The 15,799-nt window shown below is 44.6% G+C and overlaps 1 protein-coding gene across 1 annotated transcript in view; it reads left to right on the top strand.

The window, feature by feature from the left end:
• mctp1a (multiple C2 domains, transmembrane 1a) overlaps window positions 1–14,788 on the top strand; it is a gene marked incomplete at both ends in the record, with an annotated part of 135,885 nt that extends 121,097 nt beyond the window's left edge. The window contains 4 exons of the mRNA XM_083979886.1: window positions 4,709–4,818; window positions 5,593–5,702; window positions 6,009–6,106; window positions 14,717–14,788. Of these exons, the coding sequence (XP_083836012.1) occupies window positions 4,709–4,818; window positions 5,593–5,702; window positions 6,009–6,106; window positions 14,717–14,788 (390 nt within the window). The remainder of the gene's footprint in view (window positions 1–4,708; window positions 4,819–5,592; window positions 5,703–6,008; window positions 6,107–14,716) is intronic.
• Window positions 14,789–15,799: the final 1,011 nt, after the last annotated feature.

Raw genomic sequence — 15,799 nt, 5'->3', positions numbered from 1 at the left:
TCAGACTCATTTTGTGGTGTGATGGGATATATGCTGCTGCATTATAACTGTTAGGTTTATCATTTTTATGGCATAACCCAGCAGGGAGAACAATGTGATCAGAGGTTAAAACAGTCTCTAATGGCTCTCGCTATTTCCACCTAGTAGATATAGGACAGATATTTGAGTCCATCGTAGCAGGCTAAGTCCTCAGTGACCTCTCTCTTGTTTAGCTCTAGGCCTTGGGTCAGTGAAGAACAAACTGTCTTTGCAAAGTTTACAACTGCTCACTTTGCACTTTTGCATATAGATGTGCTCTGCCACGGCGCTGTCTCTCTGAAAGAGAAATGGAGCATTGGAGTACACAGAGGCATTGTGCATCATTCCTTTGTTAAATATTTAATCAAGTGTTTCAAGGAGTTTACCACATTTGTTTACCACAATTTACCAGCGAGTGCAATGTGGTTAGCCTGAGTTGGCTGTTTCTAGGTGTGTGTGTGTGTGAGAGAGAGAGTGACTGAGTGAGTGTACGTATCTCTGGGCTCTCTCTAGTGTCACTGAGGGTTGTTTCTCCTTAACACATGCAAACAACTCGCATCAACTTTAACGAGCCTTCCTGCTTCTGTCTCCCCTGATGGGAGCACTCCCATGATGCAGCCTGCTGCACACACTTTTACACATGGTGGCTTAGTGCTGAGCTGATGGGTGCGTGGCTGAGAATTCGTATCACAGTCCGCACATCCAAACAATGATGCAAACTTTGGACATAACCGCAAAAAAAAGTGTATTTATTTAAGTGGCATACATGCAATTAAAACACGCAACTCACTGCAAACAAAGGACATGGACACAGTAAATATTTCTGCTACCAGCCTGATGAGAGTTAATTGATGTCAAAGAATTTCTTCTGTGTGAAGAAACAGGACAAACTGATCGTCTCCGTGCAGTTTTCCATTTGATTCACAGTGGTATGCTGTGCTGGCTGACTCTACCCAGAACTCACATCACACTCTGACCCTTTGGTATACAGTAGATAATAAAACAAATGATATTTCAAAGGAGAGATAACCCACCACACAGGAAAAGACAAGGAGAATGAATAATAAAGACAGAGAAATGTGTAAAGCCCTCAAGATCCCTTTGTATTTATATTAGGTAGACACTCTAGAGTGTGTATTGCAGGCATACAAATCAATGTTTTGAATTAGCAGAGCACTGATGGTCATGGGCATTCAAAAATTAATCAAAACACTATATTCTCTCTTATGATATATTCTGTCAACCCACAACTGGGAATGCTAAATTATTTTCTATCTTTTGATATTCTTACATCTGTTTTTTTCCCCCCATTTAATGTTACTGTTTCTGCCGCATAGTATACAGTCATTTACATCCTTTGTGTTGTGCATTTGGTTTATATCAGATGTAGTCACAGCAGGAAGGAAAACATCATTAGGGTTAATCTCAGTATTGCATCAGCTTTATTTTTTAAGTGCAATTAATGATATTACATGTAGTGGTATATATACTATGCTGTGCTATGCAGACACATGAAGTATGTTTATTGTACAGGAAAGTCTTTACAGTAGATGAAATCATCAAGAATGAATATTCTGTCATCTGACGGCACTGATAATTTGTAGCACACAGACTGAGCAGGCGGTTACTGTAACATGTCGGCGTAACACACTGCAGATGAACCTACAGTTGCAGTCTATTATAATGCATGATGCTTAACTCATTAGGCGGGCTTATTACACTATCTGTCTGAATGATTCAAGCCATGTAGCAACATCAATCAGACCACTGTTGTCAGAGGTGCTGGGATTTGTAGCATACTTGGAGCATTAACATGACTTGCAACTGAAGCCAAGTCAAAGCAAGAGACCTCAGAGATTTCATTTTATTAGCCTTGCCTTCAGGTCTCCAAACAAACCCATTTAGTTTCCCTGACAGGCACAGGAAGAGACAGATGGAAATACAGGCCTTGAGTCTCCTGTAAAGACCCCGTTCCTTGAGCGGGACTGGAAGCGGGTCGGGACTGGAAAAACCATGTTCTCATCGCAAATTGCATGTGAGCTAGTGTTTAACACATGTACACACATTCTTCACAGAACCACAGAAAGCATGACAAAACAGAGTCCTTGATTTAAGTCCTGATGATAGAGTGTGTAAGTGTGTGTCTCAACCAGCTCTCCTCCCTGGTTCAAATATTTCACTATTTTGTTAAATGTCTGCATCAACAAAAAACTTCATATAACCTTGGCTCTGATGTGTGAATACTCCGTCTCTCTCCTCATCTTTCTGTATCAGTTCCCACTCTGTCGCTGATGACATTGCAGTCTAAAACAAACTTGCTCAGTATGAAAGAAACTGCTTGTAAAAGTCAAGGGCCCTCATCGTCTAATCTGTGTCAGGATATAATATCGTTTGTAGAGTCACACAGCAAGACCAGGTGTGCAGATCAACCTTATCTAATAGCTGTAGGGTGTGTGTGTGTGCGTGTGTGTGTTTGTGTGCATATTAGGTTGCATTAAAGGAACAGGTTGCCTGGCTCCATATGTGCGCAGTGTGCGGGGAAGCTGGGAAAACAAGGTTCTCCGTGGCCCTCTGTGTTATTGCTACCTCCCGCCTCCCTGAGCAGTGTTTGAAGACAGGAAATAGGAGTCAGACCGCAGTCCGAGGGGCATGTGGCAATGGTTTATACTCCAACGACCTCTGACCTATCCTCTCCACCCCCGCCCGCTCTCTCACACCACTCCCCTGGCCCTCAAACACTCTCCCCTGAGTCTGGGCCCGAAAATAAAACGGCCTGACCTGGCCCAGCCCGGCTCGGCTTGGCCTAACCCGGCCCAGCACAATAGACCCTGCGTTCTGAGATTTGTTTGAGCGAGCAATGAAAAACAGATGGACTCCGAGGAAAGAACTGAGAAGAGGAGGAGAGAGGGAGGAAGAAAGAAAGAAAGGGAGTCTTGTAAAATATTTGCGAAGAAAAATAACCCAGGGACGCTGTCTAATTATATCTATTTGTCTTGTGTGGTTTTGCTGGGAAGGCCATGTGGTCTCCCTGACTGCTCTATGGTTCATTTTTCACATTATCTGATCCTGGATGGAGAGCAGAAAGAAGAGGGTGGGTTTGGGTCTCAGTGGGAGGGTTGTGGTGAGGTGGGGGGGCTGGCCGCAAGGAGCAAAATGTGGTAAAGGCCTCTGGGGTCCTGGAGGTCTCATGTCTTTGACTGCTTCACTGTCTTCTTTGGATATAATGATAAGGATTAGTCAGAGTTTTACTTCTCTAATCTAACAATGTCCATCCATCTTCATCAATAACACACTCACTGCTCCACATGCTAGAACTCTAACAAATGAGAAATAGTCAGTGGCCGTGGAGGGTTATGCCATAATCTTTTGGTTTCTCTTAAACTTTTCTTACTTAAGCTTCATATTTTTTGTCCTCTTTGCAGTTAATTGAAGTTTCAAACAGCTGCGTAATATCCTTATTTTTCCCAGCTGCATGAAATCCAGATTCTTATCTGGGCTATGAAGGTTTCTGGAGTCATTTAGTCATTCACTTCATTTTCATTTGCAAGTGTTGAATAACGCTCAAACATGGGGGAAAAGGGCACAATAATTCACTTATGAGAGAATACCAGCCCCCCGCCCGCCGGCTTCTCCACACCCACACTCCTTCCTAAAAAAAATGAGTCACTGTATCAAGACATTTTAGGGTTATTCACTGCTTCTCTGTACTGGAACTTGAAAGCCTGTATTCCCTGGCTATTACCACAGTGTAAACTGACCACTGACCATGATAGCACCACTGTACACTACAATAACTTGTGTTTGATAGTCCTCCTCTTCTTGTTCTGCCCTTCTTTTGTCTCCCAAGCATGCCCACCAATCACATCCAGGCACAACCAGTCTGCGTGTTGATGTCCTCACTCAGCTAACAGCTCTCGATCACTCTCTGTCACCTCATTCTGTCCAGATCCATCCCGTCCCTGCCTGTCAGTCAGTCAGCAGGCAGCTCGTTGACTGTTGCATGACTTCTAAAATTCTTCACTTTGTTTCAGTAAGAGGGCGGGGATTGTACTATAGATTTTAGATTGTCTTGCCTAGTTTGTGGTTTCCCCCCCCCCCCCGCCCCGCCCCATTCCCCACAATATTCTTAAGTTCTCAACCATCAAAAGTTGAAAAGGAGGAACTCTTCATGGTGGGTGACGGCGTTAATAAGGATGATAATGATGTCACGGCTGGTGACATCATCACAGTGTGCCAGCCAGCAGAACAAAAGCGGGCTCTACCCGGTCTTCCTAGCTGTCTTGGCAGCAGCAGAGAGAAAGAGAGAGAAAAAAGAGTGCCCAAAGATTGATGTATCCATTCGGCTTTCAGTTTAATTCTGCCTCTCTATTCACATATTCAAATTTTCCTGTGTGAGCTTTTGTAAGGAGGAAAACATTTTGATTTGTTCTGCCGACTTTATATCTCTATTACTGGCTGGAATGAAAGCACTCCGTCAGTTCAAGCAGGATATCCGGTGATTTGGCTCCCCACTCCAGATCTTTGACGCTATTTAAAATGTATTGTTTTCGCAAAGATGCCTGTGCCCAGCCTCTGTCTTCTGTCTCCTCTTTCTCTCTCCTCCCGTCTCTTCTCTGTCTCACCCCATCCCTTCCTCCCTCACCCTTGCTTTCTTTCCCCCTCGCCTACATCTCTATCTGTCCTCTTGCAGGACTCGGAGAGAAAGGGCTTCATGAACAAGCTTTATGCCATTCAGGACGTGTGCATCAGCGTGCAGAATGCACTGGATGAAGTGGCCTCCTATGGCGAGCGGATAAAGAAGTGAGTCGTAAGCCCGCTCCTCGGCACTTGGCCCACTCCGCTCTGCTCTGCTCCGCACGTCCCAGTGTTTTTTCCACAATGCCAGGTTGCCCCACTTCCCCTTGCCAGGCTAAGTGAGAATAACTCAGTGCTGCTTTCAGGAAACACTGCCAGCATGACACTCAACCCCTAGACACAAACACAGACCGTCTGTCTTTATGTCCATCACATCTCACTTAACCCTGCATGACCTCTTAACTGAATCATGCACATTCTTGATTAAACACACATCAATCCCCATGGGCACGCACACAAAACCATCTATTTACTGTACACTTGTGCATAACCAGAAGACCTCGCATTCACATAGTTCCATTCAAACCAAGGGGAAGGCAAGGGACTTTGTTTTGATTAAAAGCTGCAGAGAGAAAAGAGTTAGGCCGGAGGTTCTTTTTCAATTACTGGTAAAAACATTTTAAATCAAACTGAAACATCTGTGACCTGTGTTTCTATAAAGCTGAGAGTGTCTCACTGATTCGATAGTGTGAATAGCATTGAGTCACATAACACATTTTCACCCTGCAATGGTGACCTGTAAGACTTTGCATGAACCTATTTCCCTTTGCACAATTTGAGTGAGTTTGAAGAATTTGTAGTCTTGAAGTGTCCAGATCCACCTGTTTGGGTTGAACCGTATTGAAACGGCCTCCCTGACCCCTCTTTATTTTGGTGTTTGGCCGGACTACTGTTTGCCATGTCTAATTTTTACAGTCCCCTTTCCCCCTCTCTTTGCAGCACATTTAACTGGACTGTGCCTTTCTTAAGCTGGCTGGTCATTGTGGCTCTCGGATTGGCCACTATCATCATCTACTTCATCCCTCTACGATATATTGTGTTGATCTGGGGTAAGCTGATTTTAAAAAGTGTGATGTTAATGTACATGTACTACAAGTCTAAGTCATTCAAATTTATAGTCAAATGTAAATACACTATCTTAGTAAATCTATGGCAGAGCAATGCAGTGTTTGTATTTCATGCTGCTTTTTATATCTAGACAGTATTTAACTTTTCCTGACACTCTCTGTGCCATGTTAATTTTCAGGGAGTGCAACAGGCATACAGGTTTTATCATCTTGTTTACAGTAGGTGCTGATGTCCACTTTCTTTTCCCAACTCCTCCCCACCTGCCCCCACTGTTTTTCTTTCTACAGGGGTGAATAAATTCACCAAGAAGCTGCGAGACCCTTATACCATTGACAACAACGAGCTGCTAGACTTTCTCTCCAGAGTGCCCTCAGATGTGCAAGTGGTGGGTGAACTTTCGTTTTATAACTCTGCCTCATCTTTTCTGTCCTTTTGACAACACATCTGCTGGCTCCAGACATGGGCAAGAGTTAGGGCTCCTCTTGTTGTCTGTTCTGTCTGTTGTCTTTCTTTTTCCTCCTCTCAGGCGCCAGCTCTTCATTGCTGTAATTTTTGTGTAGGGTGAACCGACTATCCATTGTTTTAGCCACACAGACATCTAATCTAATTGTTTCAAAGTCGTTTCTGTGTTTTCCCATTAATAGCTTCCTAGTCTAATTCAATTTCCACATACATAGCTGGAGCTGTGTAATATGATAACAAGGTTAAGTGAGTTTAGTGCCCAGCATATAACTAGGTTGATTGACTCCATACACATACACTCACACACAATTACAGTAAGCTGTTGTTTCCCAGCTATGCTAGTAATTGGAACAGAGTGTAAACCAACAGTTAACCAGCCCCATGCGGTTTTGCTTCTACATTAACCGTGAGATCAGATTAACTCTGTGGCTGAAGACTGCAGATGCTTCGTTAGGTAAAATAAACTTGTGTAGGTGTGTGTGTGTGTGTGTGTGTGTGTGGAATGTAACGTGCTGTGCTGCTCAGGACAAAGTGCAGTTTAAACTGCAATTAAGCGGCAGCTTGTGAAAGTCGTTGTGTTATCCAGCACCGGTGGCGTCCGCTGTGGCTGTTAAGGCCTGCTGTGGTGAGTTCGATACACACGCACTTGAACGCACTGATAAACACACATGCAGGCTGAGGCTCAACGACCCGGGGCCACATCAGACCAATCCCCTGCCACATCAGTGCTGACACACTTCCTCTTTGATCGCTTGTTGCCTGCAACGTCTTTCATCTTTACAGGGTCATAATCCCTGCTCCCCTACACACCCCTTCCAGCCCCCCATGTTCTCCCTCCTCCGTGCAGTTTTACAATTTCATAGTTTACTGGAGCCTGCTGCAGCAGTAGGCACAGGGCAGGTAGCCATTTGCTTAAATGAGCCCAAGCTGTCCCCTCTGGTAAAGTGCAGCCACCTTACACACCTGGAGCCTGGAGGAGCGAAGTGGTGAGGGGGCCCAGGCCCGGCAGGTACGAGGCCTTTACAAGGCCCCTAATGAGTGCCTGCTGGCTAGGGAAGGTCGGGGCAGACATGCTGCTCTGGTCTGGTGCCCATACTGCTGGAGTTGTGCCTACTGTATAAGTAAGAGTGTAAGTGCTACTGTAACAGTTATTGCTGCAGCTGGTGGAATTGTAATTGTTGCCAGGTTTCACTAAGTTTGAAGGTTTTCTAAGTAATGTGGGTGAAAGACCATGGAGGGGGTTAGAGTAGAGTAGACGTTGGCAAGGGAAAAGGGAAATGGAGAAATGAGAGAAAGAAAGAGGGGTACAGGTTGTGCTGGTAGGGTTTAGTCTGATTATTAAAGGCAGGGGTAGTCTTATTTGTATCGAGAAATAAGGCAATCAAACTTTAGAGTCTCTGCTCAGTGAGCCAATGAAGAGCAGAAACCACTTTTCCACTGAATCCAAAGGTTAGTTTTCAGCGAAGACACCCTGCTCTGTGGTCGCTGGCTAAAAACAGACCAGAACATTCTGCTCTGCGGTGCGTCCCGCCGCTGCCTCCGGTGGTGGGTTCACCTCATTGCTTGCCCTCGCCTTACTGGGTCAAAGTCGTCTGTGGGGATTAAGCCCTTGAGGCTCTTGGATGATGCAGCGAGGTGCTGGGGTCCAAATGGAGCGTCCCCTCACGGGCACGTGTCCACGGCACCCATTGGCATTGGTGCAGGGGCCTACTACGCCTGACACCCTGGATGACTAATGAAGTGCTATTTCAGGGCCCTGGTGTGACCTAGCACACATACATAATCACACACACACACACACACACACACACACACACACACACACACACACACACACACACACACACACACACACACACACACACACACACACACACACACACACACACACACACGCTCTTCCAGCAATAGTACATGTGATTTGGGTTGGGGGTGTTTCAGGGTACTGTTCCGCATCATTTGGAGGTGCTTCGGTGCAGCCAGAACTGATGAGGTTCTAATGACTTTATATGCAAAGGGCAACCACACTGGGCCACAGAGCATCATTATGTACTGTATATAGCTGTACAGCAACACGGCAGCCGTTTAACAGCTTTTGGACTCAGATTTGTCATCTTTCATTGGTCTTCATAGAGTTCAAGTACATAAAAGAAACTTTGCATTCAGCAACAACTCTAGTTTCTCATCAGTCATACAGTTAGTGGAAGGTGCTTCACTACAGACCCGGCTTTTCAAATCACTGACACTGGGCCCCTAACAGCACTGTCAAACACCCTTTAAAAACTAAATCCCCAGTGGTGTATGGAAGCTGCAACAAGGAGAACTACCTTTTTACAGTACCATGTGAGCAGTTTACTTAAATCATTATGTCCCTCTGTGAGCAGCAATGTTAAGGGCTGGCATGGTGTGTAGTGTCTATGTGTGTGTGTGTGTGTGTGTGTGTGTGTGTGTGTGTGTGTGTGTGTGTGTGTGTGTAAGCGTTTCTGTCCCTCTCTGGGTAACAATTTCTTGTATCTGGTCTGGATATTTGACCAGTGTAAGCTGTCTTTATGGTCATTATCAGGGAATCCTTCATGTCCTCTTAAACGAGGCCAAGCTGAGCACCTTTATAGTGCTAAGTATTCCCTACCTGGCTTTTGGGAGGTGTCAGTGCACTAGTATGTTTTACGACACCATTAGCCATGTGAGCTACGGAGTGCATAAGTAGGGCCAAGGCAATTAGCTTGCCAAGTGGCCCTTTATGATTGGTGTAAAGGAGCTGGATCAAACCCCCAGTACAAAAATAAGCATGAATTCCAATTTAGCGCCTAATGAACAGTGGGGAGTTGGGTTAATATTTTTAGACAACGTTTATGTTGGAGATGAAACCTCGCTGGACATACAGGGGTCAAAGGCAGGATAGTTAAAGGTTGAAATGATGCCAGATGCCATCACTCACGTCTAGCAGAGGGCTCTCTCTCTCTCCTTTGCTTTGTCCTTCTACCCTTTTGTGACAAATTTAAACATTTCACTGGAGGTGGCCAATTAGTCACTATTCAGTATGTGCCGTGCCATAGCAGCTAATAGGCGAAACTTTCCTGACTTTGTTTTTTTCCCCCTCCCTTTTTTGCTCGTTGGCTTATGTCACCTTGGCATGCCTTTTCTTTCCCAACAATAGACATAAGTGCTGAATCCTCCAATGTGCAGATGTCTGAACTGTACACAAAAGTGTTTCCCTGGAAACATTTAATAACCCTTATGCTCCGTTAGGCGTCACATGAGATGAAACCTGCTGAGTTCTGTGCTCTCTGGAAAGGACAGGAAAAAACAGAATAGCATAGTATCATTAAAATGTAGCTCCCATGCTTTTCATTGACTTGATTTATTTACTTCCCTGTTTGCCTTTTCTTTGCTCACTGTCACCCACCTTGGTTTCGCCTTGTCTGTCTGCCCACAGTGGCATCATCAAAACACTGTCAAAGGTTCAATGCGAGAGGAAGAGAGAGAGAGAGAGAGAGAGAGAGAGAGAGAGAGAGAGAGAGACACTAAAAGCAGGAGCTGGGAGCAGGTCCCGGGATGCTTTGTGGGTAACACCGTTAAACGAAGCGCGATGCCTGGTACACGGCGCCCTTTCAGCAGAGCACACTTCAAAGCCTGTTTTGCACTTGTACTGTCAACATTTGGGATAGGAGAGGAGAGGAGCGAGGGTGGAGCAGCCTTTGAGCAGCGCTGGGTCTTTACCCACTGCCTCTTCTGTTGATGTTCCCTTTAAGCTCCCCGATCGTGTACCAAATTGCTTATGTGCTCGCCGCATTACCTCACTTTTTACTTTCACCCAATTTCAGTTTCTTTTATTTCGCTAACGTCCCACTTTCTCTTCGCCTCCTCTGCCTTTTCCTCTGTTTTTTAACTTTAACTAGCTCTTGTTGTCTGCGTCGGGTTGGTACCTGTGTGTCTGTGTGTGTGTGTGTATGTGTGTTATTAGGTGAGGTGAGTGGGGAGCCAAGGGTATAGCATCAGGCAGGCCTGTCACCTGTAAGGTGGAACTGAACCTGTGACGCATGAGCACCGTTTCTCATGGCTGGCAGCTCCTCACAAAGAAACGACTGTTTGATTGAGATATTGTTTTTTCCCTGCACCCTTTCTTTTTGTCGATCCCCTTCGCTACTCTTCATGAGAAACAAAACCCTATTTTCTACTGACATGCAAACTTTTCTTTGTGTGTCTGCACTGACAAAGAGTTTTGTTTGGACAGGAATGTCAATGCTCAGAATTAAATTGCCGTATTCCTTTTTGCTGCTGTAGGCGTTTGGCCCTATAATGGGACCACTAACAGCCAGTGATCCCGTACAATATATCTGCCCTAGTTTTGGATCCGTGGTAGCGCACTTGACGCTTTTAGCAAACAATGATTGACAATTCATACGGAGAGTCTGGAATCTTTGTCAATTTGTTTGCAATTATTTGATATTAACAGGTATGTGTCCTTGTTACTACACTACATGCAGATGTGCTGTTACTCCTTTGCTCATGAGTGAATTAAATCATTCAACCATTCACTCACTCATGTTCATCCATGAGTGCACCGCTGTCATTGATCGCAGTCAATGTGGGCACTATGCCAGGACAGTCATGGTCCCTTAACCCAACTACCGCTGCACACACACACACACGCACACCCACAGATGGGGCCATATAAACCCCTCTCTGTCCCCTGGGTTTTTGCTCCGTTGTCTGCTTTAGTTGGCAGGGCTATAAAAGGATCCACACCCACATGAGAACAGTATCTGTCATCACCCGAATGTCCACTGATCTCCCTCTGTCTCACCCAGTCTCTCCTTCTCTCTCATTGTTTTCTCTCCAGTTTCCTTTGTTGGTTTGTCCCACTCTCTGCCCTTCCTCCTTTTATCTTTCTGTATATTTCTGTCGCTTTTTCTCTCGCTTCTCATCCTTCCTTGTTTTCTCCACCTGGACTGCCCCTTCATCATCTTTCAGATTATCTCCCGGTCTCCCTTCCCTCTCACTGTATCCGACAAACTGGTTGTATTTGTACAGCTGTTTAGCAGGATGTTAGTTTGCCTTGTGGACAGTGAGGAATCAGTGCAGTCTGGCTGCTTAGTGAGGCGTAGAGAGCAACACATGCTGGCCTAACCACCCTGTAAGCACCTTAACGGGACATTGGTGACCACCACTGTGAAACAGAGGAACAAAAATACCCCACTGCATATGTGTGTGCATACAGTGTGTGGATTTTTATGGGATTTTAATGACACAACGATGACTGGGAGTTGTGTTTCTGCACGACGAGGGAGGTGCAGGGATGTATGTGTGTACTGTTGTTGGTCTTCCTATAGCTACGTCTGTCTTCATTTTTGCTGACACACACACACATGTCTTTGCATCTCAGACTTGTTCATTGCAGGCAGAGGTTATTGGGAGGCGTCACTGAAGCGACAGTGGGAACCAGTAGAAGACGAATGATAAAGGCTCGTTCCCAGCTAGCACTGAGAAGCGCTGCTGTTCCCGTCCACAGCAGACAGACCCTCCATGAGACAGAACAGAGAAACCATATTGACGTCAGTTTGTTGTCTGCCTGGAGAATCAGAGAGGGTGTCAGTCAGTCAGACAGACAGGCAGAGTAGCCTACAGTACATCAGCCTAGGAGCGATCCCACAGACAATACTGGCTCTTTGGTGCTGTGACTGTTAAGTCTTTTTTTTTTTTTTATTCTATTAGTATTCTGATTCAGTGGCTAGTGCTTGTCAGTGTCGTGGATCTGTCTAGGCTAGCGACTGTATTTGTGCTGAAAGCGAGAGACTGAGTGACAGTCTCTGGTTGTTGACGCTCAGCCACTGTGATGCTGTTGCGTCTGAGTGTCCCTCACTTAAGAGCAGTTTCTGTCTAAACTCACCATCTTTTCAAAGCATCACATCAAGTGGGGAACCAGTTCCCTTAGGGAGAAATAGGTGTCACTCCCTCAGTGATAGTGCTGAACCTATTCGGAAGTGATTGCAGTGTGCCACTAAAATGTCTGTTTAAGGGAATGGCTATGACATGTTGGGGAAGTCACTCATTCGCTTCCTTGCAGTGAGATAAATGAAAAGACATGAGTATGAAAATATGAAGTCACCGTTAGTCAAAGCTTAAAGCAGAAGTAAGCGATATTTTTGTGTTAATATAAGTCTTAAATAGTTATATCTTCCGACGGCAATCACTTACATAGAGTGTTTGGTCCGAAACACGGGTCTCTCAGTCACTCTGCTCTGCTCTGAGCCGAGGAGAAAACTTTTCTCGTATCCTACAAATTTTATCCAATGAGGAGAGAGAACGGCCTAAAGGGCTGTGTGTGCAGCCAGAGCCAGTCTGGTGCAGCCAAGGGATGCGCCTGAATGTGGTGACGTAGGGACGAGGGCGGGGGCTGCTAACTCCATCGGCTGACAAGACGTTATGGTGCGTTCAAGGCAACCCGTAACTCGTGTTTTTCCGACCTGTGAAGTCGTACCAGTTCGATCTGGTACGAGTTCACGGGTCGGAAGTTACGAGTGGCCGTTATAGTGACTTTCACAGGTAAAACAGGTCGGAAAAACACGAGTGGGTTGCCTGGAACTCTACAAAGTCGTAAGTCGTGACTTGAAGCTGTAATTTACGGTTTCAAAAGCCTGCCTGGAACGCAGCATTAGCCAAAACGACCGGATCGCTTACTTCTGCTTTAACATAGGCTATAGGCATAGCTTCTTCTTACAGAGCTGTTGACAAATCATAGCATGAAGCTTTAAAAAAAGTGAAATTCTGCTTTTTCAAATATTTTTTAAAAATGTCTGGGGCCCTTCTTTTTTTTCTTTTTTTTTAACTTTATTTTTAAGTGCAAAGTTTCAGTGTCATACAAAGACAAACATGACATATGAAACAAACAAGTCAGAACATTCAGGACACCGAGGGAAATCAATAATTTTGTCTCAGAAAGAAAAGAAACACACTACAGCATTGCTTCATGTAATATAGGGCCACAAAAATCCATAGGTGGAGGTGAAGAGGAAGGGGTCTGGGGCCCTTCTGTGTGGAGTTTGCATTCTCCCTGTGCATGCGTGGGTTCTCTCCAGGTACTCTGGCTTCCTCCCACAAACCAAAGACATGCAGGTTAACTGGTGACTCTAAATTGCCCATAGTGAATGGTTGTCTGTCTGTACATGTTAGCCCTGCGATAGACTGGCAACCTGTCGCCTCTTGCCTGAAGTCAGCTGAGATCCAGCTCCAGCTCACCCGTGACCGTAGTGCAGGATAAGCAGTATAGAAAATGAATGAATGAATGTCTTGGTGTGGAAATCCTTGTTCAAAAATAATAACTTCGACTACAGTGCAGTCAGTGCCCTTCAAATGTAGAAATTCTGGACTCTTCTCCTCGAGCTGTCTGTAGTCTCCAAGTTAGTGGCTGACAGACAGGAGCCTCATCAGCTCAGATCTTCTCAGGGGTCCACTCATTAAGAAGGGAAGCTCCACACAGACGGACCGCTCCCTGATGGATAGCTACACTTCAGCCAGTTTGAGTGGAGAGAAAACGATGTAGAGGAAATTGAACATTATAATTTCTTTCCTAGTGTTTTGTATCATGAACAACGGAAACAATGAAAATACCTAGTGTGTTTGTTTTTTTAATTCTGACCAGTAGTTCACATGTGCATTTTCTAATAAGCAGGGAGTTTTATAATGATTTATGTCAATTTGCCTAACTTTTATAATTGGCTCTTTATTCAGAAGCACAGAAACTGAGATTTAATGGTGTTGTGTCTAATTACACAGCACAGTATGTGTCAAGCTACACCTGGTTAGTAATCTATTGATACTGCAGCAACTACAACGAACAATGAAGCACAGACTTTGGTTTTCAAAGGTTACTGTGCATTTTCTTTCTTTCTTTCTTTCTTTCTTTCTTTCTTTCTTTCTTTCTTTCTTTCTTTCTTTCTTTCTTTCTTTCTTTCTTTCTTTCTTTCTTACCTCCTTCCCATCTCTCTGCCCTTTCTCTCCTCACCATCTTGCCATGCTGAGATGACTCTGTTGTCTCTCCAAGCTTTCCCATGAGCCCTTGCCCTGTTCTCTGTTTGTTTGTGTGATCCCTTCCCTCAGGCCACTGTTCCACATCTGTGGAAGTAAGTGCGTTCGTGTATATTTGTGTGCGTTTGTGTGCGAGCACGAGTGTATTTGGAGCTTTGAACAGCGTACATGGATTGTGTGTGTGTGCATGTGAATATCTTCTCGAGCATCTGTGTGTGTGCGTGTGTGTGTGTGTGTGTGTGTGTGTGTGTGTGTGTGTGTGTGTGTGTGTGTGTGTGTGTGTGTGTGTGTGTGTGTGTGTGTGTGTGTGTGTTGTAATCAGTGTGTAATCCCTTCCCCTAGGCCACTGTTCCACACAGCTGGACTCAGAGAGCCTCTGGAGGGTTTCAGTGCTATTCAAGCATCCTTTGCTCTTTCCACCTGACCGGGTGGTGTGTGTTTGTGTGTGTATGTGCGTGCGTGTGTGCGTGCGTGCTTCCGTGTGTGTTTCTGTGTGTTTTAACAGGTGCAGTACCGAGAGCTGAAACTGGATCCCAATCCCAGTCCAAATAAAAGGAAGAAAAACAACCCCGGGTAGATGACTGTGTCCGCCCACCAACTCCTCTCTTCTCCACTTTTCTTCACTCTGTCTATTACTGGACACTGTGGAGCAGAGGTAGACGGCTCTGGACCAGCTCAGCTCAACTGTCCTTCCATTTTTTCTTTCCTATTTTCTTCTCTCAACCCTTTTTTTCTGTCTGTAATTACTCATGATGTACAGTATGGTTTCCTGATGTGTAATTTTTGTATAAAACAAGACAAGAAATCTCTTTAATTATTATCACCATTATGCTTTAGATTGATTTTAAAGGCGAGTGGGAATGATGGCTGGGATGACCTTTGTATCAGCCGTGTAAGCCGCTCTCCTCGTTTCTTTGCTCCATCACCCTGACAGCTCGGTGGACGCGGTCCATTCGTTTGCCACAGTGTCAGTGTCACACAAGGATTACAACATTTATATTCACCATTTCAAAAAGACATAATCAGTGCATCCATGTTGATCAGAATACAAGCCTTATACTAACATACTGCATTATCACTCTGCAAAGGACTTTTAAGTATTTTTTTTGCTCATATTGAACTTATTAACTGAGTTTGGTAATATGTTTATATTTTCTAATTGTTTTTGTACTGAAGTATCTTTTGTTTTCTTCCCCTCTTGGATGTGGTAATGATGTTATGTTCACTGGCAGTAATTTGGATTGCCTGCACTTAACTCAGCCAGCCAAGTTGATTAGCAATTACAGTGGTAGCCTCCAGATATGTCCTTCTACAAAAACACAAAACTGGACCAACAAGGCTTGTGGTGGTATCTGTCTGTGCTTTAAAACAATGTTCATTTAGCTTTTTTAAAGACTTGACTCTGAAACAAACAAACAAAAAAATCTAACCACAGTGGACAGTGATATTAGTTTAAAGTACAGTGAATCTGTAGTTCTTAAAATTGCATAATGACCGTTAAATAGTACCCGGAGGAAGAAAAAAAAAACACTGTTGGGAAGAAGACAGTCGGTGTTATGACCTAAATATTTATCACTATTTATAATCC

This window comes from Trachurus trachurus (assembly GCF_905171665.1).
Source record: "Trachurus trachurus genome assembly, chromosome: 9".
NCBI classification, from domain to species: Eukaryota; Metazoa; Chordata; class Actinopteri; order Carangiformes; family Carangidae; genus Trachurus; species Trachurus trachurus.
This window is presented reverse-complemented; position numbering and strand designations above follow the sequence as displayed.